This window comes from Papio anubis, chromosome 7 (genome assembly GCF_008728515.1).
Source record: "Papio anubis isolate 15944 chromosome 7, Panubis1.0, whole genome shotgun sequence".
Taxonomy (NCBI): Eukaryota; Metazoa; Chordata; class Mammalia; order Primates; family Cercopithecidae; genus Papio; species Papio anubis.
The window spans coordinates 70,662,687-70,687,409 of NC_044982.1; the positions used below are offsets into that span (position 1 = coordinate 70,662,687).

A 24,723-nucleotide genomic window follows, 5' to 3' on the forward strand; every position below is an offset into this window, starting at 1 on the left:
CTGAAGCAGGAGAATCGCTTGAGCCCGGGAGGTGGAGGTTGCAGTGAGCCAAGACTGTGCCACTCCACTGCAGCCTGGGTGACAGAGTGAGACTCCATCTCCAAAAATAAAAATAAAAATAAAAAAACAAAGATTTTCTATTTAGAATTTCATAACTTACACTGTACCTTTTAATCAAAATACAATATATATGCATATATTTTAAAATTAAGTATAACTTAGCTGTCTTGAAGATCTAAATATACCACAGAAAGTGCTGGGATTACAGGTATGAGCCACTGCACCCAGGCCACCCCATATCTATTAACGTAAACCAATTCAAATCTATCTTAGAAGTGGATAGGTTATAAAAAGAACTAAATACACATAAGTAATCCAAGACACTACAAATCACACTCAAACACATCTTTTTATTATATACTAAATTTAAAAATACAAATCTTATTAAAAATGCTTATCAAACATTGTATACATAAGTACTGTCAAATACTATTGGGTTATGACATTATGTACATTTGCTAATGTTAATTAGAAACAGAACAATGTAATATCACTTTGCTGACACTGAATTTCAGAAGTTAAGTGTTTTAAAATTTGGCAACTATGAAGTAGTGATCTGCACAGGAAGATGTTTGGAGAGGTAAAATAATAAGAAAACAAACGGAATAACGCAGATATTTCTGCAGTAAGTGTTAATGAGTAGATTTCTTCCTCATCCTCTTAACTCTTATTGTAACAGAAATTAAAGTGCACAAGACCACCAAGAATACTCGATTTGGTGTACCCTAAATATATACTACAGCCGGCTGTGCTGCCATATTGAGGGTTTTAATTCTTTGTACTGTTCCTGAGGTTTTGGAAGTTAATTTTGAATGTGGCTAAGGGAAGGGAGGCCAACACTTTCTAAATTGCACCAAATGGCCTTAAAGTGTAGAAATACCAAAGATAAAAATATTAATTTGGAAACAGATTCAAGGAAATAATCCCTGTCTACTTTGCCCTAGGAATAAAATTAGAATAGGACACAGTTTTACCCCTGGAAAATGCTTACTAAAATCTGTTTCAAAAGACCAGACATGTACAGCAAGCACAATACTGTCAGTTATTGTTCACCACTTATATACTGCATCATAAATACCAGGTATAAATACCTGCCTCTAAAGGGCCACTAGAAATACAGGTAGAAGCATGTGATCACTTTACGCTAATTTTACTCATTACGTATAATTTGTAAAAATAGGTCATCGCCCCACCATACAATTAAGAGGAAAAGAAAAGTTGCTATTCTACAAAAGTGCTCCTTTTAGCTTTCAAACCCAATAGCTTAATTTTGGGTAAAACAAGATTGTAAGGTACGGCCATCAGTTCTAAATAAGCTGATGATGCCATATATACATCCTCATATATATACATATATATATACTCATATATATATGTTTAAATTTCAGTTCTGATTTAACACTAATGTACTAGTACAAACCATTTATAGGAAACATTTTATAGACCTTATTTACAAACACACAATGAATGACAAAGATATGGAAAATTTTTAAAATTGCAGATAAATGTAGTCATAGTTTACTAAAGATAAAACAAATTTGCATAACTTTTTTAAAAACCAAAGAAAAATCTTTAGAAAGAAACCCCTACCATATACAGTATATCTATTGGTCATCAGACCTAAGAGGCAAATCAACGTAAGGATCATGATAAAATTTTTATTACTGTTTCTTTTAATAACATATCAATGAGATCTACTTAGAGTACTACCTACAAATACACATTCTCTCATGATTCAGTGAGAATATTAAGTTATTGAATACATTTTTTTTTACTCTCATGGCACATTACATTTGGTAACACTAATAAGGTAAATTTAGATAACACTTAAATCATGATTATGAATGTTTAATTGAATATTTTCCTTTCTGTAGCTGTGAAATGTAAAGCTTAGATTTGCTTCCATCAGGCCTCTTAAACCAAACTTCATCATGGTTAATTGTTGTAATTACAGCACTAAAAAGAAAAAAAAGAAAGAATGAATGAATGAATTACAATATGTCTCCTCAATTCATTTTAGATTATTACCTATATAAAACCAAAATAAACTGGCCTACAACAGTAGACTCTGGTATATAATTGTCATTTACCAGAATGCTGCATATCAGCAGTGCATGCTGCCAAAAATATCACATTCAGCAATACTTAGTAGATCATCCTTTTCTTAATAGAGTTGGTAAAATTTACCATTAGCACTATTAAAAGCACGTTCTTCCTACTCCATCCCCACCCCACCTCTTAAAAAAACAAAACAAAACTGGAGTTAAAAGCACTACTTATCTGGTATCATACTTGTAACTCATGTCAGCCCTGGCTTCAGAAAATCTTTCAAATACTAATCTCTAATTCCCAATGTCAAACCATCTACAGTACTTTTATACCAGTTTTTTTTTTACACTACTAATCTTTACATAAAAAGATCTACTTCTTGAAATAGATGTGTATTTTATTCTTTTTTTAAATTATTTATTTATTTTTTATTTATTTATTTTGAGACAGAGTCTCACTCTGTCGCCCAGACTGGAGTGCAGTGGCGCAATCTCAGCTCACTGCAACCTCCACCTCCCAGGTTCAAGTGATTCTCCTGCCTCAACCTCCCAAGTAGTTGGGACTACAGGCACATGCCATCATGCCCAGCTAATTTTTGTATTTTCAATAGAGATGGGGGTTTCACAATACTGGCCAGGCTGGTCTTGAACTCCCGACCTCGTGATCCACCTTCCTCGGCTTCCCAAAGTGTTGGGATTACAGGTGTGAGCCACTGCACCCGGCCTAATTATTTATTTTTTAAAGAGTGAATAGGAATTTTTTTTTTTTTTTGAGACTGGGTCTCTCTGTTACCCAGGTTGAAATGCCACAATCAGGGTTCAACCTCCCAGGCTCAAGTGATCTTCTCACCTCAGCCTGAGTAGTTGGGACTAAGGGTACCTGCCACCACACCCGAATAATTTTTTTACTTTATAGAGACGGGGTTCTCTACAAAAAGACCAGCTAGGGCTGGTCTCAAACACCTTGGCTCAAGTGATTCTCCTGCCTTGGCCTTCCCAAGTAACGGAATTACTACAGGAAAGAGCTATTCTACCTGGCCTCATCTCTTTTTAAACAACTTTTATGCTAAGTAGTGGTAAAATATCTCAAAAACAATAAAATAAATAGAAGAATCCAGGAGTATCATATATAAACTAGTAGTTAGTTCAATGAGCTTCTATGAGAAAAGCTATTATACACAATGTCCTAAAAATTTAAAGACAAAATTATAATCTTACAATTAAAACCACTGTATTTGGAAAATGCGTACTGTAGACTAAACTCAAGTTGTTTTATTTACCACTGATACCTACAAAACCATATTTTGTTACCACAGAAGGTACTACTCTGAGAATTATATCCTACATCACTGGAAAATGAAAGATGATGAACATTAATATTTTCAAAAGGTCACAACCACATAAAACTTAGAAGGCTATATAAATAGTTTTATAAACTTTATTTAAGCCTAGACATATTATTAGGACTTTTAAAAGGCAGTTTTCAAGTTACACTTCATTGTTGTTGTTATTGTTAGAGAGACAAGGTCTCACTCTGTTGCCCAGCCTGGAATACAGTGGTGTGGTGAAATGAGGCCAAGAGCCTCAAACCCTTGGGCTCAAGCGATCCTCCTGCCCAAGCAGCTAGGACTATAAGCACACACTGCCATATCTGGCTAATTTTTTTTATTTTTTGTAGAAACAGGGTCTTGCCAAGTTGTCCAAGCTAGTCTTGAACTCCTGGCCTCATGCAATCCTCCTGCCTCGTCTTCCCAAATTGCTAGGATTACAGGTGTGAGCCATAGCACCCAGCCCTAGGTTATATTTTAATTACTATTAATCTTAAGGGTTTTATTAATTTTCCATTTATTTCCTACTCTAATTGATACAAATTCTTTTTATCTAAACTACTCTAACACATCCAAAAAAGTTAAAGATTACTAGTTCCACCAAAAATTCATAATAGTCTGGTTTAAGGGTCATTATAGCACAATCCTAACAATTCATCTACTAGAAGAATTAAGAAACAGGATCAGCTACCTGGCTAAATAATTTCAACATTTCCCCTTGCATTAAAGTTTGTGTTCATAAACTTAATATGAAGTCTGGTTCATACATATTAACACTGCAGTACACACATGTAATCAAGCCATATGTCAAGTGAAAAAAAAGGATCCACAAGCAACTAATGATATAGGTACACTATGGAGGCAGGAAATCTTTCATTGACAACAATGTTGTAAATGACAATACTGAGCAACACTGAAATAATAAAGGCTTTTTTACCTTGTAGGACATTCATCTTTTTTATCTATACATATTGTTTGTCCACGTATATACCATTCACCATCATAATACAGTCTTCCCTCCTCAGATCTAGCACTGTGCAGATGTTTTTCCAGTTTCACAGGTGCTAAAGGGATCAGTTCAAAAACCGTTATATTAATAAAACACTGTCAGAAGAACAAAGGGTCCGAATATTAAGAATTAATATCAACCCATGCATATGTAAAAAAGGACTAAAAATATTTCTTAAATAACAAACCTAAAATGTAATAAAAAGATTTATTCCTTACATTCTTTTACATAATCATTAAGTTTTTAATATAACTACTAAACAAAGCTAAACAATGAACAATAAATCATCAATTGATTAATTAAGTACCAGAAGGGGAGGCAGGTATGTTATCAATTATTAGTGCTAATTTTAAGTAGTATATAAAATATAAATTGCCATATTTCAATTGAAAATTATACTTATTCTTTACCCTGCAGGCATCTGATATATCAAAAGAAGCAGAGTTTAATACATGTTCCAAGTGTTCCCCAGGCTTTTAATTCTAAAAAGGAAATGTCCTAAGTACAACTTCTATTTTTAAATTCCAGAAATCATCTGGCATTAGTCAGATAACTCATACAGGAAAAATCATCTTTTTTATGGAAACACAGTGTCAAAAGCATACCATGAAGTCATTCAAATGTTAGCTCCTGAGAGGGCTTCCCTAACTACTCTACCCACTCCTCAGCTAATTGTTATCTCAACTGCGCAGTTCTTTTAGAGTAATTACTATAATCTGTAACTATTTTCTTAACTGTTTATCTACATATATATGATTCCACCTCCCCTAAAGAGGCTTCAGGAGGTCCATCTTTTTTTTTTTTTTTTTTTTTTTTTTACCATTGTATCCTCAGGGCTTAAAATACCATCTGGTATATTCTTTCATTTAACAAATGTTGTCTGAACACTTCCTATACACAAGGAAGTATGCTGGGGAAAAAGCTGTGACCTAAAGAGAGATGGTTCTAGCCTTTGTGGAGCTTACAATCCAGTTAGGAGATAGACAAAATTAAAAAGTACAAATTCAATGGGCGTGGCTCAAGCCTGTAATCCCAGCACTTGGGAGGCCGAAAGAGGCATGGATCACGGTCAGGAGATCGACCATCCCATGCATCACAGTGAAACCCCTGTCTCTACTTCAAGAAGAAATACAAAAAATAGCCGGGCGAGATGGCGGGCGCCTGTAGTCCCAGCACTCTCGGGAGAGGCTGAGGCCGAGAATGCATGAACCCGGGAGGCGGACAGTGAGCTGAGATCCGCCACTGCACTCCAGCCTATAGATGGTGACTCCGGCCTCAAAAAAAAAAAAGTACAAATTGAGGCCGGGCACGGTGGCTCACGCCTGTAATCCCAGCACTTTGGGAGGCCGAGGTGAGTGGATCACGAGGTCAGGAGATCGAGACCCTCCTGGCTAACACGGTGAAACCCCGTCTCTACTAAAAATACAAAAAATTAGCCAAGAGAGGTGGCGGGCGCCTGTAGTCCCAGCTACTCGGGAGGCTGAGGCAGGAGAATGGCGGGAACCCGGGAGGCGGAGCTTGCAGTGAGCCGAGACCACGCCACTGCACTCCAGCCTGGGCGACAGAGTGAGACTCTGTCTCAAAAAAAAAAAAAAAAGGACAAATTGAGTGAAGTGCTGTAAGTAAAACTAATAGGATACAATGCTGAAGATAACAAGAGTGGGAGGGAGACACACTCAACTATGATAATGAGATTCTCAAAAGGAATCTATTACCCAAAAATGTTAAGAACCACTGCTCTACAGGTCTAGGCAGCTGCTCTGGCAGTTAATTCCCCAGGGCAAATACTGCTGCAATGTCCTCACATAATACAAAGTTTAAAGGAATCACTGGGTTAAAAATAAAATGGAATTTTTTTTTTCTTAGAGATGGAATCTTGCTCTGTTGCCCAGTGTAGTGGTGTGATCATGGCTCTCTGGAGCCTCGACCTCCAGGGCTCAAGTGATCCTCCCACTTCAGCCTCCCAAGTAGCTGAGACTTCAAGTACACACCGCCAAGCCTGGCTCATTTTTGTATTTTTTGTAGAGATAGGGTCTCATCATCTTGCCCAGGCAGGTCTCAAACTCCTGGGCTCAAGTGATCCTTCTGCCTTGGCCTCCCAAAGTGCTGGGATCACACTAGGCAAGAGCCACCATGCCCAGCCTAAAACAGAAATTGGTCTCTTACAGATGACTTAAGCTGTTTAAATGTGACTAGAAATTCCTTTCCTAAGTATTTCAAATATGTTTTTCTTTTTAATCTAGCTTCATTGTCCTTAGAAGGATTAGGAAATCTCACCTATAGTGAAAGAAGGCAGAAATGGAGAAACTTATCCTAAACACTAATGTCAATCACATTTTGGCAGTGATTTTAGACTTAAAAAAAAAAAAAATCAAGGAAGTGTAACTTGATATGAATTTTACTAAGGCATATCAGAATGTGTAAATGTCAGCATTCTGATCTCTCTCCTCAGAAAATGCACATGCAGAGTTTTGCACATAATTTCAGAGGATTCACAGAATCTCTGAAGCCAACCCACAAATTCCAAATACTTCCGCTACAGAATGACAGAGCCCATAAAAAACACCGCATAAATACTTTCTGAGTTACTGATCCAGTATTAGCAATAAGAATGCAGCTAAACACTGAAAGAATTATACCACATTCAGAAATTTTGAAACTTTTACATGAAACAATGACTCCAGAAGAATTCCTCATAATTTCAGGTACGGTGTTCACTGATGAAATAAAACCACTGATGGGAAAGTTCTTTAGTATGTAGATGATTTAACAACCTTGATTCAACAAGTCTCCAAAGAGAGTATTTCTCAACTCAGACTAAATGACTTACGTTCCGTTTTCACTCTGTGTGGCCCCAATGTAGCCATTGCCTTAATGGAAAAAAAAAAAAAAAAAGGAAGAAAGAAGTCTGAGTTCAGACTGAAAATATATTTTGGTGTCCATTTAATATATACAATACTACTGATTAACTCCAGAACAAAGACAGTAAAGTATAACCATTAGCTGCTCTAATAAATTTTTAATGTCTAAGACCATAAAGAATATGAGGGATAACAATTTCTCCTAGAGATGTTTTTAATACCTGAAATAATCTCTAACTCTCAACTAAGAAATTTACAAATATGAAAAACTATAATATGGAAAACAAGCCTCCACTTTTAGGCAAGAACAGAAAAGACTATAATTATTGAATGTTTAATGACAGGATGCAAGACACATAACGGTTCAAATGTTCTTTTGTTCAACAAATATTTATCAAGTGTTTTCTATAAGCCAGAACCAGCTAAAGGACTAGGCACGGATGGTGATGTTATTCTTTTTGGGCAAACTAAATAAATGTTTTTTGGGCTTTTTCATAAATTATTAGTTATATTATAACAGAAAAAATACAAACTGCTGACTCTAACCCTTAAAATATCCTTGTAGTTCACTGTTATCTGTAATAGTATTAAATTGCCTTAGAAAAATGTTGCAAAAGCAAAGCATATTTACAATAATCATATTTTGATGTACTAATAAAAAAACATAGAATCTTAAAAAGACTATGAAAATACACTTGTGTTCCACTGCTCTTTAATCATACCTTCCTAATTGTTGTCCAGTCTTCAAGAATATCAAGATCTTGTAGCATATAAACTATATAGGGACGTTGAATAGTCAAGGTCAATTTAGCTGTAAGAATAACACACTTTGAATTATATTTCCAAAGTACTATGTTTCAGCAAATGGAACAATGATTTATGGGCATAATGCTTTGGCATCCTAAATTCTAACTTCAAATTATTCTTCAAACCACTTAGTACCAGCATAAATACAGTCTAGTACTTCTGATGTCATAACTACATGCCCTTAATTCCATGATATCATTGATTGTAATATATATCACTAACCTAATCACTGGTTTTTAAAGTGGAGGGGAAAAGATGGGGGTAGAGGGATGGTACCATAGGGAATGCCAAAACTGAATATACATATTAATTTATACTCCAATTTCGGAAACATTTAAAAATGTTTTTAAAAAGCACACGAAGCTAGGCGCAGTGGCTCATGCCTGTAATCCTAGCACTTTGGAAGACCAATGCGGGCTTGGGCCCAGGAGTTTGAGACCAGTTTGGGCAACATGGCAAAACCCCATCTCTACAAAAAATACAAAAATTAGCCAGGCGGAGTGGCACGCGCCTGTAGTCCCAGCTACTCAGGAGGCTAAGGAGGGAGGAGCACCTGAGCCCGAGAGGTTGAAGCTAAGGTGAGCCATGATTGTGCCACTGCACTCCAGCCTGGGTGGCACAGTGAGACCCTGTCTCAAAAAGACAAAAAAGTACACGAGAATTAAACAATCATACTGTATACTAAATGGCTATTTCACATCAAAGCCCTTGGTGAACAACAAGTCACATTAATTTTCAAAGTTGAGATCATGATTGAATTTCTTGTCCTCTCCCACCTCCCTTGACTTAAAGTATATACTATATCTTCTGTCTTCAGTCATTTTATAAATAAATCATCTTTTGCTTATTACAGGATCATGCAAATAAAGTCAATGTTTACAAATAAAAGTTATAAAGGCATGCACAATGGAAAAACATATATCAAGAAAAAAAGAAACAGAAAATTTGGAAAAGGATATCTGAAACAACAACTGGCTTCTTTTTGTCAGGACTGAAAGGATCCTTCCTCTTTTTTCTTGACTGAAGTTCATCATTCCACAGCTCTGGCAGGTAAATAAAGATTAAGTATTAGTGGGTTTCTGGTGAACGAAGGAGAAAAAAAGACTATAATTTTACGGTGGCTATTTAGTCACATGTAAAAATGTACAAAACTTCATTGGCAGTTGGGTATATATACATTAAGCTGTACATAATTTCATAATGCTACGTGTTTAAGTTTTCCTCTGCCTTTATTAAAGCAAAAATCAATTTGGCACTTAATGACTAAGAACTGATTACCATACTGTCATGCACTTTGTAAAATTTATATTACATGCATTGTCTCACCTAATCCTCCAAGCTACCACTGAGGTAGGTATTCTTACTATTTTCCTTTTACAGACAAGGAGATTGATTTAGAAAAGTGAAGTAACTGTCCATGGTCACCAGACTAGTAGGTGAGGGAGCACTGGCACTAGGCTCAGCTTATCTGACACCCCATGCCTACCCCAAAGAGAAGTAAACTTTGTAACAAATAAAGTAATATATACTCAAGAACTGTAGGATAACCTAGTAGACCTTCCACTCAATGCAGAAAACCTTTCTGTAATACCCTGAAAAAGCCAAATTCACACTTGACTGATCTAATCATTAATAAGTTATTCCTTTTTCTGAAACAAAAGTCTATCTCCCTATAACTTCTATCAGTTTGTCCTACCTTGTATGATGTCAAAAAGGTTTTCATTCCTTCTTCCACATGACAGTCTTTTAAGACTTTCAGGGGAAAATATATACTGCAGCTAACTTCCAATACTATTCTTTTTTTTGTTTTTTGGGAGAGTCTGGAGTGCAGCGGTGCCATCGTGGCTTACTGCAATCTCGAACTCCTGGGATCAAACGATGCTTCCACCTCAGTCTCCTGCATAGCTGGGACTATAGATGTAGATGTGCAGCACCACATCCAGCCCTGACACTATTCTGCCAGTAGGTTCCTGTCATACTTCTGTTTCGTCCCTTGTCATGTGCTCCATTTTATACATCTTTCTAAAGTGTGAATTCAAATTACAATAACAATATAATCACCATCACATGAAATTCTTTAGAGCTCTTCCCCTTTTCTTCTTTCCTGGGACATTTCATTTACATAATATTAATATTAGAAGACTAAGATATGATGAGACACTACAGTAAACCAAAGGTTTGGTGCCACTCAAACATCACAATCATATCATTCTCCTTACCTGAGGTAATATCAATGCTGTGCCTATCCTCTTCAAGCCTTCTTATCTTCTCCTCTAGTTCACTCTGGACTGTATCATATAGCAACAGCTTTTCGCTCTGGGGAGAAAAACAGATTATACTTAAGTAGAAGGAAAAAACTTGGTGTATTTTAATTAAGAGTACCAAATAACTTAAAGCACTTTAATATATGATGCTTTTGTTTGCTTTTTCAATTCAATTAAAAAATTTAAAGAAGAAATGTCAAATACATGAAAGAAATAAAACTAGAAAACATAGAATCTATGCATAGATTTAACTACATGCAATTACATTCTGTATAAGAACATCTAAATTATGTGTAAGGTACATTTAGAGGTAAATATTTACTTAAAAAAAACTCATAGCAAACCCCTATGGCCCCTTTTAAACATAAGTAGGTCCCATCTGTCACCATAATGGAAAACTTATCCTATAAAGTACATAATTATAAAATGGATATTTTCTCAAAGGAATAATAATTGGGTCATTATGCCTCACTAATATCTCAGCATCATATTAAAATAGTCAAAGAGAAAGATTTAAGTACAAATTTTATAATTATTTAAAATAATTCAATTATAGTCTAAATTATAAAATTACAGACTAATCATATCCAAATCTCTCCACAAAATTATAGACAGATTGAATCACTAAAACAGACAAGACTGGCAAATAGACTAGAACCCAGGTCTACTAGCTCTAGTCCATGTTTTTAATTATATAATGCTGTAGCCCTAATTTAAAAAGCCAAAAAATGTACGTAATATATAAAGATTACATTAAAAACCTATAGCCACATGTTTATCTCTAGTGAAGGATATCAGATGATTGGATATAGCTAGATGTGACTGTCTTGCGGAAGCTATTGGGATATAGTTGGATATGACTATATGTAGAAAACACAGGCCACACCCATGTAGGCTGTATTCCTGGTGTCAATCAGGAAGCCCTCTCTCTTGAGTTTGAAATTTAGAAACTAGACATGCTTGAAGGGTTTCCTGAGTGTCAGGGAAAAGATGGCTTGTATGAATTTGAGGCAAGCCAGGAGCTAAGGAGAAAGCAACGCTGAAAACTAAAACTAGATTTCACATCAAACATGGTTTCATTGCATGCTGTTCTCTGTACTTACTTCCTTCTGCTTGCTCCCTTGCCTTTGGTAAAGCCTTATGAAATATTTCAGCCTTATCTATATTGTGCTACAAGACTTGGAAAATATCTGAGAAAAAGGGAGTGCAGTCCCCCTCCACAAGACCATGGTAGCAGCTATAAATAGATCCAATCTCCCCAACCAAAGATGACTCTAAATGCAGAGCTGGAGTGATAAGCCTTTTGCTTTTAAGAATATGAACATTTAATTGGTGTATTATCTTTTCTTCCTATTGACAAATTAGGCCAAGTAGAAATTCTTTTAAAAATCCACTAATCATTCTTTATTATTTTTTAAAAAGCCACAATGAAACTGAAATGTTTGAAGCATTGAAAGCATCTCTAAACATACCAGAAGTATACCTTAAAGCAGAACTGCCATGAATCCATTCTCATTCTTATTTCTCTTTCTTTTTCTTGGAAAGTTTTCTCCCTTTTCTCCAGCTTCTCAAGACCCTCCTGTCGTGGGTCTTTCCCCTGAAGGGAAAATGAAGCCCTAATGGAACAGCTAGAAGATACCAAGAAAAGAAGGGGGCAAACTCTCTTGCTTTGGTGACTGTGGAGGTTTTTTTATATATATACACTTTAAGTTCTAGGGTACATGTGCACAACGTACAGCTTTGTTACGTATGTATACATGTGCCTTGTTGGTGTGCTGTACCCATTAACTCGTCATTTACATTAGGTATTTCTCCTAATGCTATCCTTCCCCCATCCCCCCACTCCACGACAGGCCCAGTGTGTGATGTTCCCCACCCTGTGTCCAAGTGTTCTCATTGTTCAATTCCCACCTGTGAGTGAGAACATGCAGTGTTTGGTCTTCTGTCCTTGTGATAGTTTGCTCAGAATGATGGTTTCTAGCTTCATCCATGTCCCTACAAAGGACATGAACTCATTCTTTTTTATGGCTGTATAGTATTCCATGGTGTATATGTGCCACATTTCGTTTTCTTAATCCAGTCTATCATTGATGGACATTTGGGTTAGTTCCAAGTCTTTGCTATTGTGAACAGTGCCACAATAAACATACGTGTGCATGTGTCTTTATAGCAGCATGATTTATAATCCTTTGGGTATATACCCAGTAATGGGATGGCTGGGTCAAATGGTAATTCTAGTTCTAGATCCTTAAGGAATCGCCACACTGTGTTCCACAATGGTTGAACTAGTTTACATTCCCACCAACAGTGTAAAAGTGTTCCTATTTCTCCACATCCTCTCCAGCACCTGTTGTTTCCTGACTTTTTAATGATCGCCATTCCAACTGGTGTGAGACGGTATCTCACTGTGGTTTTGATTTGCATTTCTCTGATGGCCAGTGATGATGAGCATTTTTTCATGTGTCTGTTGACTGCAAAAATGTCTTCTTTTTAGAAGTGTCTGTTCATATCCTTTACCCACTTTTTGATGGGGTTGTTTGATTTTTTTCTTGTAAATTTGTTTAAGTTCTTTGTAGATTCCAGATATTAGCCCTTTGTCAGATGGGTAGATTGCAAAAATTTTCTCCCATTCTGTAGGTTGCCTGTTCACTCTGACAGTAGTTTCTTTTGCTGTGCAGAAGCTCTTTAGTTTAATTAGATCCCATTTGTCAGTTTTGGCTTTTGTTGCCATTGCTTTTGGTATTTTAGTAATGAAGTCCTTGCCCATGCCTATGTCCTGAATGGTATTTCCTAGGTTTTCTTCTAGGGTTTTTATGGTTTTAGGTCTTACATTTAAGTCTTTAATCCATCTTGAGTTAATTTTTTTATAAGGTGTAAGGAAGGGATCCAGTTTCAGTTTTCTACATATGGCTAGCCAGTTTTCCCAACACCATTTATTAAATAGGGAATCCTTTCCCCAATGCTTGTTTTTGTCAGGTTTGACAAAGATCAGATGATTGTAGATTTGTGGTATTATTTCCAAGGGCTCTATTCTGTTCCATTAGTCTGTATCTCTGTTTTGGTACCAGTACCATGCTGTTTGGGTTACTGTAGGCTTGTAGTATAGTTTGAAGTCAGGTAGCATGATGCCTCCAGCTTTGTTCTTTTTGCTTAGGATTGTCTTGGCAATGCAGGCTCTTTCTTGGATCCATATGAACTTTAAAGTAGTTTTTCCAATTCTGCAAAGAAAGTCATTGGTAGCTTGATGGGGATGACACTGAATCTATAAATTACCTTGGGCAGTATGGCCATTTTCACAATACTGATTCTTCCTATCCATAAGCATGGAATGTTCTTCCATTTGTTTGTGTCTTCTTTTATTTCGTTCAACAGTGAAGGTTTCTATGTTCAATAGTTATTTTGAGTTTTTTGTTGTTGTTGTTGTTGTTGTTGTTGTTTTCTGATAGGGAGTCTCCCTCTGTCTCCCAGGCTGGAGTGCAGTGACACGATCTTGGCTTACTGCAAGCTCCGCCTCCCGGGTTCAGGTCATCTTCCTGCCTCAGCCTGCGGAGTAGCTGGACTACAGGCGCCAGCCACCACACCCGGCTAATTTTTTGTATTTTTAGTAGAGACGGGGTTTCACCATGTTAGCCAGGATGGTCTCGATCTCCTGACCTCGTGATCCGCCCGCCTCAGCCTCCCAAAGTGCTGGGATTACAGGCGTGAGCCACAGTGCCCTGCAGTTATTTTGGTTTTTAAAAAAATTCTACTCGGCCGGGCGTGGTGGCTCGCACCTGTAATCCCAGCACTTTGGGAGGCCAAGGTGGGTGGATCACAAGGTCAGGAGACAGAGGCCATCCTGGCTAACACGGTGAAACTCCATCTCTACTAAAAATACAAAAAATTAACCAGGCGTGGTGGCAGGCGCCTGTAGTCCCAGCTACTTGGGAGGCTGAGGCAGGAGAATGGCATGAACCTGGGAGGCGGAGCTTGCAGTGAGCTGAGATCGCACCACTGCACTCCAGCCTAGGAGACACAGCAAGACTCCATCTCAAAAAAAAAAAACAAAAAAAAACAAAAAAAACTACTACTCATAAGTATAGGTTTAGTTTCAAGATCCCACATCCCTCTAGTCTCCACATCTAGACTTACTGATCCTACTCACTAATAACCCCTTTCCCAGGCTGACACTGATGCTGTTTCTCATCAGGAGACCTTCAAAGAGCCCCAGGAAACTGGCCCCAGGCTTCCATTATTGTACCCACCTCACACAGACCTGTATTCAGAACTAACTCCTCTTTGGCAGTTCCCTGACTTACATGCGTCACAATTCTCAACTTCTATCAGGACTGCAGCCCTGGAAGATTTTCATGGGCTAATATTATCAGAGACTGACACATTAAAAAGCTACAATAGTTTTTTTTTTTTTTTTTTTTTTTTAAAGCATACTGCATTGGAATAAAAAAGTGCAGAACAGAATTTTAAAACTCAGAAACAGACCCTGGCTATGGAGAAATGACAAAGGTGACTTTTCAAATCATCTGGAAATCTGATATCAATAAATGACAATAGAAAAAAGAGTTTAGGCCAGCCACGGTGGCTCACGCCTGTAATCCTAGCACTTTGGGAGGCTGCGGCAGGCAGATTACTTGAGGTCAGGAGTTCAAAACCAGCCTGGCCAACATGGTGAAACCTTGTTGTCTCTACCAGAAATACAAAAACATTATCTGGACATGGTGGTAGACACCTGTAATCCCAGCTGTTCAGGAGGCTGAGGCACTAGAATCGCTTGAGCCCAGAAGGCGGAGGTTGCAGGAAGCTGAGATCACGCCACTGCACTCCAGCCTGGGTGACAGAGCGAGACTCTGTCTCAAAAAATAAGAAAAATGAGTTTACCTATATCCTGAATAGGTTTTGCTTTACATTATATATAATTTACACATAAAAGTAAATGGACTAAAGAATTAAATTTATAAAATGAAAGCTAAAAGAAAATATTAAAGAAATAATATATAAGAAATTTCCCAGAACTAAAGATACGAGTTTTTTTATTAAAAAGTTCATCTTGCCAGGCACGATGGCACACCCCTATATTCCAGCACTTTGGGATGCTGAGGCAGGAGGATCACTTGAGCCCAGGAGTTTGAGGCCTGCTTAGGCAACATAGTGAGACCCCATCTCTACAAAATATTTTTTAAAATTAGCTAAGCATGGCAGCATGGGCCAGCTACTCAGGAAACTGAGGCAGGAGGACTGCTTGAGCCCAGGAGTTGGAGGCTGCAATGAGTTATGACTGCACCACTGTACTCAAGCCTGGGCAATAGAACAAGACTCTGTCTCTTAAAAAAAAATTCAAATAAATACATAAAATCAAAAGCTCCTCTGGGTATCCAGCACAATGAACAAAAAAAAGACCACATCAAAGCACATCATCTCACAATCCCACAATACCCAGATGAGAATAAAGAGAAGATCCTAAATGTATCCAGGAAGAAAACAGGTCATGTACAAAGGATCAGGAATCAAAATGGTAAGAGACTTTACAAAAGCAATGCTGGAAGCTAGAAGATAATGGAACAATGCCTTCAAAATTCTGAGGAAACATGATTTCTATCTAGAATATCATACTCTTAAGTGTGAGAGTGAAGATGTTTTCAGACAGGAAAGATGTGGTGGTTTTAAAACATGTCAAGTAATCCTTTGATACTCCTAACTTCAAATGGTAGGGACTAATACTCTTTCTTGAATATGGGTAGGACGGGCCAGGTACAGTGGCTCATGCCCGTACTCCCAGCACTTTGGGAGGCTGAGGCTGGCAGATCATTTGAGGTCAGGAGTTCAAGACCAGCCTGGCCAACATGGTGAAACCCAGTCTCTACTATAAAAAAGGAAAAAATAAGCCAGGCGTAGTGCAGGCACCTATAATCTCAGCTACTCGGGAGGCTGAGGCAGGAGAATCACCTGAACCCAAGAGGTGGAGGTTGCAGTAATCCGAGATCGCACCACTGCACTCCAGCCTGGGTGACTAAGCAAGGCTCCGTCCTCCCCCCAAAAAAATGAGTAGGGCGTAGCAACTGACTTATAATGAACAGAATGTGGCAGAAATCTAGGTCATAAAAACAGTCACCTCTGTCTTGCTATCTTGGATCACTAAGTCTGGAAGAACCTGGGCACCAGGTTATGAGGACACTCAATCAGCCTGCGGAGAGACCCATGTGAGAACTAAGACTTCTCACCAAGAACCAGCAACAACTTGCCAGCCTGTGAATGAGTCACCTTGGAAGCGGATGCACCAGCCTAATCAAGCCTTGAGATGACTGCATCCCTGGCTGGTATCTTCACTGCAACTTCATGGGATTGCCTGACCCAGAACCATCAAGCTAAGTTGCTCCCAAATTCCTGGCCACTAAGACTGCAAAATAATAAATGTTTATTGTTGCATTAAGCCACTAAGTTTTGGAGTAATTAATTACAAAGCAATAGACAAGCAATACAAGAAGTCTCCAAAAACTAACTTCTAGAAATCCTCTCTCAGGATGCTACTGAAAGATACACTCCTGTCCGACTTAAGGAGAAAAACCAGATTACTAGCAGAGAGGTGAAGGGGACGTCAAGGTTGGTGGTAAAGAGATGCCCCAAAAAGACAGATGCAGCTGGCTTCCATCTGAAAGATGGAGCAGGAGGACAGGGGACAGGAGGGATAGAGGGGTTGCTTCCAGGAGGTCCCTTTGCTCCACTTTCAGATGGAGCTAGCTGCATCTGTCTTTTAGGCATCTCCACCAATCCCTTCACCTCGCATCTTATCCCTTAGTTGATAAGTCATATCTGTATCTAATTCTGAGTGTTTTGAAATGTGCTTTTAAATATTCACTATAATCAGTACTTCCAAATGAACTGATGGATTATCTGGTGCATTTGATCGCAGAGAAAATAGGATTAGAACTTCAGTATCTGAAAGAAGCAGATATGAGGGGCTTTTCTAAGTCATTCTAGAAGTCATCAGAAGACACTGTTTACAACTAACTTTAAAACAAGAAGCAATTTTGACCTTTACTGGACAGTAGTTTAAATATTCATATATTGAAAACTTATAAAAGGTCCAGTGGTTTTTTTTTGTTTTGTTTTTTACTTTTCTTGAGTCCATTAAGTAACATGCTTTTTATTTTGTGGAATACTCAGGCTTTGTGAAAAATCAATAAAACTATATATGTTTAGCTTAATTTAAAAAAAAAAAAAAACAGCATTAGGAGGCCTTCATAGATCTGCTAGGGTCTGTGGGAAGAATTGATAAACACAGAGAAAACTAACAAATAATAAATGAAGCAAGTATTAATTCCAAAGTTTAAAAAAATACACAAGATGGCTCACACCTGTAATTCCAGCACTTTGGGAGGCCGCGGCAGGCGGAGCGCAAGGTCAGGAGATCAAGACCATCCTGGCTAACATGGTGAAACTCCATCTCTACTAAAAATACAAAAAATTAACCAGGCATGGTAGCGGGCACCTGTAGTCCCAGCTACTTGGGAGGCTGAGGCAGGAGGATGGCGTGAACCTGGGAGGTGGAGCTTGCAGTGAGCCGAGATCGCGCCACTGCACTCCAGCTGGGAGCAAACTCCGTCTCAAAAAAAAAAATTTACACAAGAAAAATTTTAAACATAATGTAACTCTTGACTCAGTAAACAATATTTAAAATTTAAAACAAAAATTGTAACAACAGTATTAGAAGAATGGAACAGAAAAATCTTCAGCTTACATAATAGGAAACCAATAGATGATGTTTAAAACTGCTTTATTTAGAAATATGAGGGGCAGGTGCAGTGGCTCATACTTATAATCCCAGTACTTTGGGAGGCCAAAGCAGGAGGATCGCTTGAGGCCAGGGGTTCAAAATCAGCCTAGGCAATATAGCAAGACCCCCATCTCTATAAAAAAAATTTTTTTTAAAGAAAGGAATATAAGGGTAAAAATCCAAAGCAACTGATAAATGAGTTAGAAATATAATTGCCACTGGGATATAGAATTTAAAAATAGGACAGGAGACTGCTGTTTTTCATCATAAATTATAAGGCTATGCCTTCAAAAATATATACACACATTACTTGCTAACAACATATATATGTGTGTGTGTATATATGTGTGTGTGTGTGTGTGTGTATATATATATATATATATATTTTTTTTTTTTCCCTTGAGACGGAGTCTTGCTCTGTCACCCAGACTAGAGAGCAGTGGCACGATCTCATCTCACTGCAACTTCCACCTCCCAGGTTCAAGTGATTCTACTGCCTCAGCCTCCCAAGTAGCTGGGATTACAGGCGGGTGTGACCACGCCCGGCTAATTTTTCTATTTTTAGTAGAGACGGGTTTTATCATATTGGCCAGGTTGGTCATGTACTCCTGACCTCAAGTGATCCGCCTGCCTCGGCCTCTCAACGTGCTGGGATTACAGGCATGAGCCACCGCGCACGGCCACAGCAAATTTTTCAGAAGAGTGTCTACAGACATAGCATGCTCATAAAATGCTGCTTGAAAATAAGTTAGGATACAAAATAGTACATTCAAAATCATACCAGCTGGTTTTTTGAAAAATAGGCCAGGCATGGTGGCTCACACCTGTAATTCCAGCACTTTGGGAGGCTGAGGTGGGAGATTACTTGAGGCCAGGAGTTTGAGACCAGCCCCTGGGCAACATGGCAAACCCTGTGTCTACTAACTATACAAAAAATTAGCCAGTGTGGTGGCAGACGCCTGCTGTAATCCCAGCTACTCGGGAGGTTGAGGCACAAGAATAGCTTAAGCCTGGGAGGCAGAGTTTACAATGAGCTGAGATCGCGCCACTACACTCCAGCCTGGGCGACAGAACAAGACTCTGTCTCAAAAACAAAACCCCCCAAAAAAAGTACATACTTATTAACAGTGATTACCTCTGGTTGGAAGATTATAGTTGATTTTATCTTTCTTTAGACTTATTTCTCAATAGTCGTTTACTAATGTCATAATCAGAAAAAAATTAAGTGAATAAACAACCAAAAGATCAGACCCCTGAATACTTTTCACCAATTTTCTCAAGAACCTGAATCCTAACATCACCACTGAAGGCTTCTGACTGAGACCTTGCTACCACCTGCTGTCAGATCTTAATAGTCACATCTCAAGCCCTGCGGTGAGGCTTAACTGAGATAACCTAAATAAAGCATCTCCATCTGTCTTAGTGTCTGGCACATTGTCATATTCTATACATGTGATTTCCTTCCTTAATTTGATACAAACCATCTGCTGCCGCTTGCCCCTGTGGTTTCAGGGATACTTTCTGTATGCATGCCTGTGTGAACGTGTCCAGTCCCTGGTCCTGCCCCTCCTCTCTATCTGCTGCTAAACAAACTTTTATTCTGACAATCGGCAGGGTGTCTTCCTTCTTTCCACTTCCCTTGCCTCGCAGAATTATTTCCGTATGAGTCAAATGTAAGAACAAAAGAATAAGCAGATCAAAAGCCCTGAATAATGACATTCAGATTAAATGGTAAACTGCATGAATGAGTAGAAAGAGCAAATGATTTCAATCCTGGTTCTGCTGCTCACTAATTTTGTGACCCTAAGCAAATTACTCAACTTCTATTAGCCTCAGTTAACCCATTCATAAAATCGAGAAAATTCCTATTCCATGATGTTGTTGAAAGGATTAAAATGACAGAGTAAATATAAAATATACAGCATTTTGGATAGGTTGCCTTTCACCCTGCTTCATTTCCTCTATCTAGAATGTCTTTGAACTACCAGTAACTTCAGATTAATCATATAATAGATGATTTAAAACAGATTACATGTTAAACATAAAAATGTCAGGCCACAACTGAACTATTAATAGAAGACATTTAGGTTAATATTTAGCATCTCCATGACTTTCAAAGCTGAAAAATGATAGAAGAGAAAGAAGACCAATGTGTTTGCTTAAGTAAAAAATACTACTTGTTGACTTCTCCTTCTTAGAATACAGTGGACTAGACACCCAACACACCTAGACAGATTTCCTGGATAAAGTATCACAAACATCCTTTTAAAGATATTCCTAAACTCTTAAGAAAATAAAGTTGTGGCTTGACACATGGCTCACACTTGTAATCCTAATGCTTTGGGAGGCTGAGGTGGGAGAAGTGCTGAAGAACAGGAGTTCAAGACCAGCCTGGGAAACACAGCAAGACCCCCATCTCTACAAAAAAAAAAAAAAAAGAAGAAGAAGAAGAAAATAAGGGATATCCCCAAGCACCCAAAATCAACAAGGAGCTAGAAACCAGCATGTTAACCTGATGAAGCTGTGGCTTCCTTAAAGGAATTTGCTGGTATCAATAACCTAGAGGCATGTTTTTCAGGGCTATCTGGGAAAAAGAGAAAGGTCCTGGGCCTAATGAGAGTAGGGAACTGGAACTGGGATCTCTGCACAAAGCCCTGGAAGACTACAATGTGAAAGTAAACTAAAAAGATCCACCTGAGGGAAATATAATATGTCTGTCTCTGCCTAGGCAGTAAGGGGCTGGGGGGGGTAGGAGTTTTCCCTGAAACTATGTCCTCTCAAGCATAACTTCTATGTACTTGAAATTCAAACACAGACTACCTGCACCTTCCAAGAAATCTCAAGCACAAAATTAGTCATTGGCTAGTGGCACACCATGATGTCTAGCTGAAACAATCCAGCAGAAATAAAGCTAGAGACTGAGAAGCTACATCCTCAGACCAGTGCTCACAGAATTCCTATCAATAGTCTGCCTTAGGTCAGAATCATAACATAGGAAATAAGCTATGAGATATGGAAGAAATAAAAAACAGTAGACTTAGACAGCAAAGAACTTCAGATAATAATTTACAGAATAAAGAGATACGGAGTTCCAGAAGAAGGAAGTAGAGAAAATGGAACAGAAAAAATACCAGAAAAGATAATGGCTGAGAAATTTCCAGAACTGAAGGAAAATATGAATTCAGAAAGCACAACAAACCCAAGTCAGGAGAGAAAAATAATCTATATGGGGACACACAGTAGAAAAACCGAAGATCAACAAAGAGCTTAAATGCAGCCAGTAAGAAGGAAACCCAGCTTATCGACAAATAACTGCAGACTTGCTCTTAAGCCCAGACTGTGGAAAGTTAAGATCCTAAAAACTTTAAGAGAAAATAACTGTCATCCTAGAATCTTACATTCCCCTACACTGTCCTTCAAGAATTATTCCAAATAAAGCTATTTTCAGACGAATAAAAAGTGAGTTTACCACTAAGAGACTCAGTGAAGAGATGCCTAGGATGTTCTTTAAGAAGTAAAAAGGAGCCTACATGGAAGGGTTGTAACTCAAAAACAGTGAGCAAGAAACCAATAAAACATGGATAAACCTAAAAAGAACTAACTATATGAGACCAAAATAATGTCTCATTTGAAGGGGAAAAAGCAAGATGGAATTAAAATACTGAACAACTATAACTTGTATTACAATTTGGGAGGGAATAACTGTAGTTAGAGGGTTCTAAGGTCCTTTATAGTAAGAAGGTGGGCAGAGTTAATAATTTTTAGATTCTATTAATATAGATATGCATGCTGAAAATTTAAGGCAATTATTAAAATAATAGAAATGGAAGGTATGAGGGTAATCACTAACAGAAATAGAGGATATAACTTTATGACAACATTTTTAAAACTTGATAAATTAGCCCCTCCAAAAAAGTTATGAAGGAATTAAAAAGCACAAATCAGAACAAATGGAAAACTCAAAATATGTTAGCATTAAATATCAAAATATGGGTTGGGCACATGGCTCATGCCTAAATCCCAGCACTTTGGGAGGCTGAGGCAGGAGGATCACTTGAGCCCAGGGGCTCAAGATCCAGTCTGGGCAACATAGCCAGACTGTGCCTGTACAAAAATTTTTTTTTTTTCTTAATTAGCTAGGCATGGTGGCTTGCACCTGTAGTCACAGCTACTTGGGAGGCTGGGGCAAAAGGATTGCTTGAGCTCAGGAGTTTCAGGCTGCAGTGAGCCACAATCACACCACTGCACTCCAGCTGAGCGACAATGAGACCGTCTCAAAAAATCATCATCATCAAAGTAATCACTATAAATATAATTGGACTAAATTTACCAGTTAAAAAGTAGAAGTAGTTAGAATGGATTTTTAAAAAATCATCAAGAAATATGCTATTTAAAAAGTGATAAAATAAAATATAAGGCCAGAAAAAAAGTTTTTAAAAAAATGAAAAAAAATTTCATCACACAAATGCCATGCCAAATAAAACTAAGGTGGCCGTTTTAATTATCAGACAAAATAGACTTTTTAAATCCCTTTTTAATGTTTTTCTGTCTCTGAAATATGGACAGAAGAGCATTAAAATAGGATAAATATTACATTTTTTAGAAGGATATAAAAATTTTTAAATGTCTGAGTATGATAATAAAGTCTCTATATATATAGATAGATAGATACAGATATAAAGCAAAGACTGATAGAAATATAAGGAGATATTAAGAAAACAATCCCATTTACAACCACAACAATAAAACAATTAGGAATAAACAATTAGGAATAAAACAATTAGGAATAAATTTAACCTAAGAGCTGAAAGACTTGTATATTGAAAACAACAAACATCAATAAAAGAAATTAAAGAAGACACAAATGGAAAGACATCACAGTTCGTGGATTGGAAGACTTATATTGTTACAATGTCAATACTACTCAAAGCGATTTACAGATTCATTACAACCCCTATCAAAACACCAGTGGAGTTATGCATGGTGGCACATGCCTGTAGTCCCAACTATTATACTTAGGAGACTGACTTGGGAGGATCACCTGAGTCCACGAGTTTAAGGCTACAGTGGGTATGATCATGCCACTGCGTTCCAACCTAAGTGACAGAGCAAGACATTGTCTCATCAAAAAATAATTTCAGTGGGTTTTTCTTTTATCTGGTTCACGTTCTGCCATGACAGTGGCATTTTTTACAGAAATAGAGAAAACAATCCTAAAATTCATAAAGGAACCACAAAGGACTCCATATAGCCAAAATGATGCCGATCAAGACAAAGCTGGAACCATCACATTACTTCATTTCAAAATATATTACAAAGCTACGATAATCAAAACAGTATAGTACTGTCATACAGACCAATGGAACAGAATAGGGAGCCTTGAAATAAACCCATCCATGTATAGTCAAGTCATCTTCAACAAGGGTGTCAAGAATACACAATGGGAAAAAAACAGTCTTTTCAAAAGATGGTGTTTGAATGCTACAATGAACAAGGGAGTGCACATATCTCTGGGCTACTGGTTTCGTTTTCTTCAGGTGTATGCCTGGAAGTGGGGTTGCTGGCTCACATGGTGGCTCTACTTTTAATTTTCTGAGGCACCGCCATACTGTTTTCCAAAATGGCTGCACCAATTGACATTCCCACCAACAGTACGCAGGGGTTTCCTTTCTTCCACATCCTTTCCAATACTTATTTCTCTCAATTTAATTTATTATATTTTCTATGAAAAACACCTGTATGCTTAAAAGCTAAAACCACATGCCAAGGAATTCTTAAAAGAAATCTTAACCTCCTCCTCCTGTCTTCTTGCCCTTCCTCTATCTCTCCTGTAGGTCTCCTATAGGTCTCCTATAGGTTTTTTTTACTAGCTTTTTGTACTTCTTTTCACAAAAATAAGCAAGCAACACAGACAAGCATTTATATTTCTATCCTTCTTTTTTAAAGAGTAGTACACTATCTACACCTTTTTTTTTTTTTTTTGGAATACTTTTCTGTTTAGACATCTGGAAATCACTTCATGTCAACTCATAGAGGTCTTCCTCATTCCTTTTTACATCCTCATGGTACTCCATTGCAGGAAAGTAGCAGAGTTTATTCAACCTTTCTCCTGTAGACCAACACCTGTGTGGTTTCACATTAACCAAGGGATCAAATAATAACTTGTAATGAAACAAATCCACCAGATGGTAATGGGAAGTACAGGGCATTATCTATAAGCTATTCTTGCCAAATATATTAAATCTGAGTCTAATCATGAGGAAGCAAAAGACAAATCAGATTGCGAAACATCCAAGATAATCTTCCTGGACTTTTCAACAATGTCAAGACCAGGAAAGGCAAAGCAATAAATAAGAGGGAGCTAAGAAGTGAAGGAAACAAAAGATACAAGAAACCAAATTCTGTGCTTGATCCTTGGGTGGGTCCAGGATTAGCTGAAAACTAAAATTGGACAAAACAAAACTAAATAATGTTTTGGGAGACAACTTTTGTGAGAGCTGTATATTAAATGAGATTATTAAATCGATGTTAAAATCCAAAAATAAAATGGTGTTGGGAAAACTGGATATCCACATGCA

The 24,723-nt window shown here is 37.7% G+C and overlaps 1 protein-coding gene across 4 annotated transcripts in view; it reads right to left on the reverse strand.

The window, feature by feature from the left end:
* Positions 1-390: 390 nt before the first annotated feature.
* The window catches only part of BRMS1L (BRMS1 like transcriptional repressor), a 49,799-nt gene continuing 25,466 nt past the window's right edge, over positions 391-24,723 (reverse strand). For 2 of the 4 annotated variants that reach the window (XM_021941143.2, XM_021941145.2), the window contains 7 exons: positions 11,861-11,974; positions 10,333-10,429; positions 9,073-9,156; positions 8,029-8,093; positions 7,276-7,315; positions 4,374-4,500; positions 391-2,016 (listed from right to left, as the gene is read on the reverse strand). In XM_021941143.2, the coding sequence (XP_021796835.2) occupies positions 1,899-2,016; positions 4,374-4,500; positions 7,276-7,315; positions 8,029-8,093; positions 9,073-9,156; positions 10,333-10,429; positions 11,861-11,974 (645 nt within the window). In that variant the 3' untranslated portion in view covers positions 391-1,898. The remainder of the gene's footprint in view (positions 2,017-4,373; positions 4,501-7,275; positions 7,316-8,028; positions 8,094-9,072; positions 9,157-10,332; positions 10,430-11,860; positions 11,975-24,723) is intronic. The other 2 variants (XM_021941144.2, XM_021941147.2) reach the window with 1 other exon arrangement.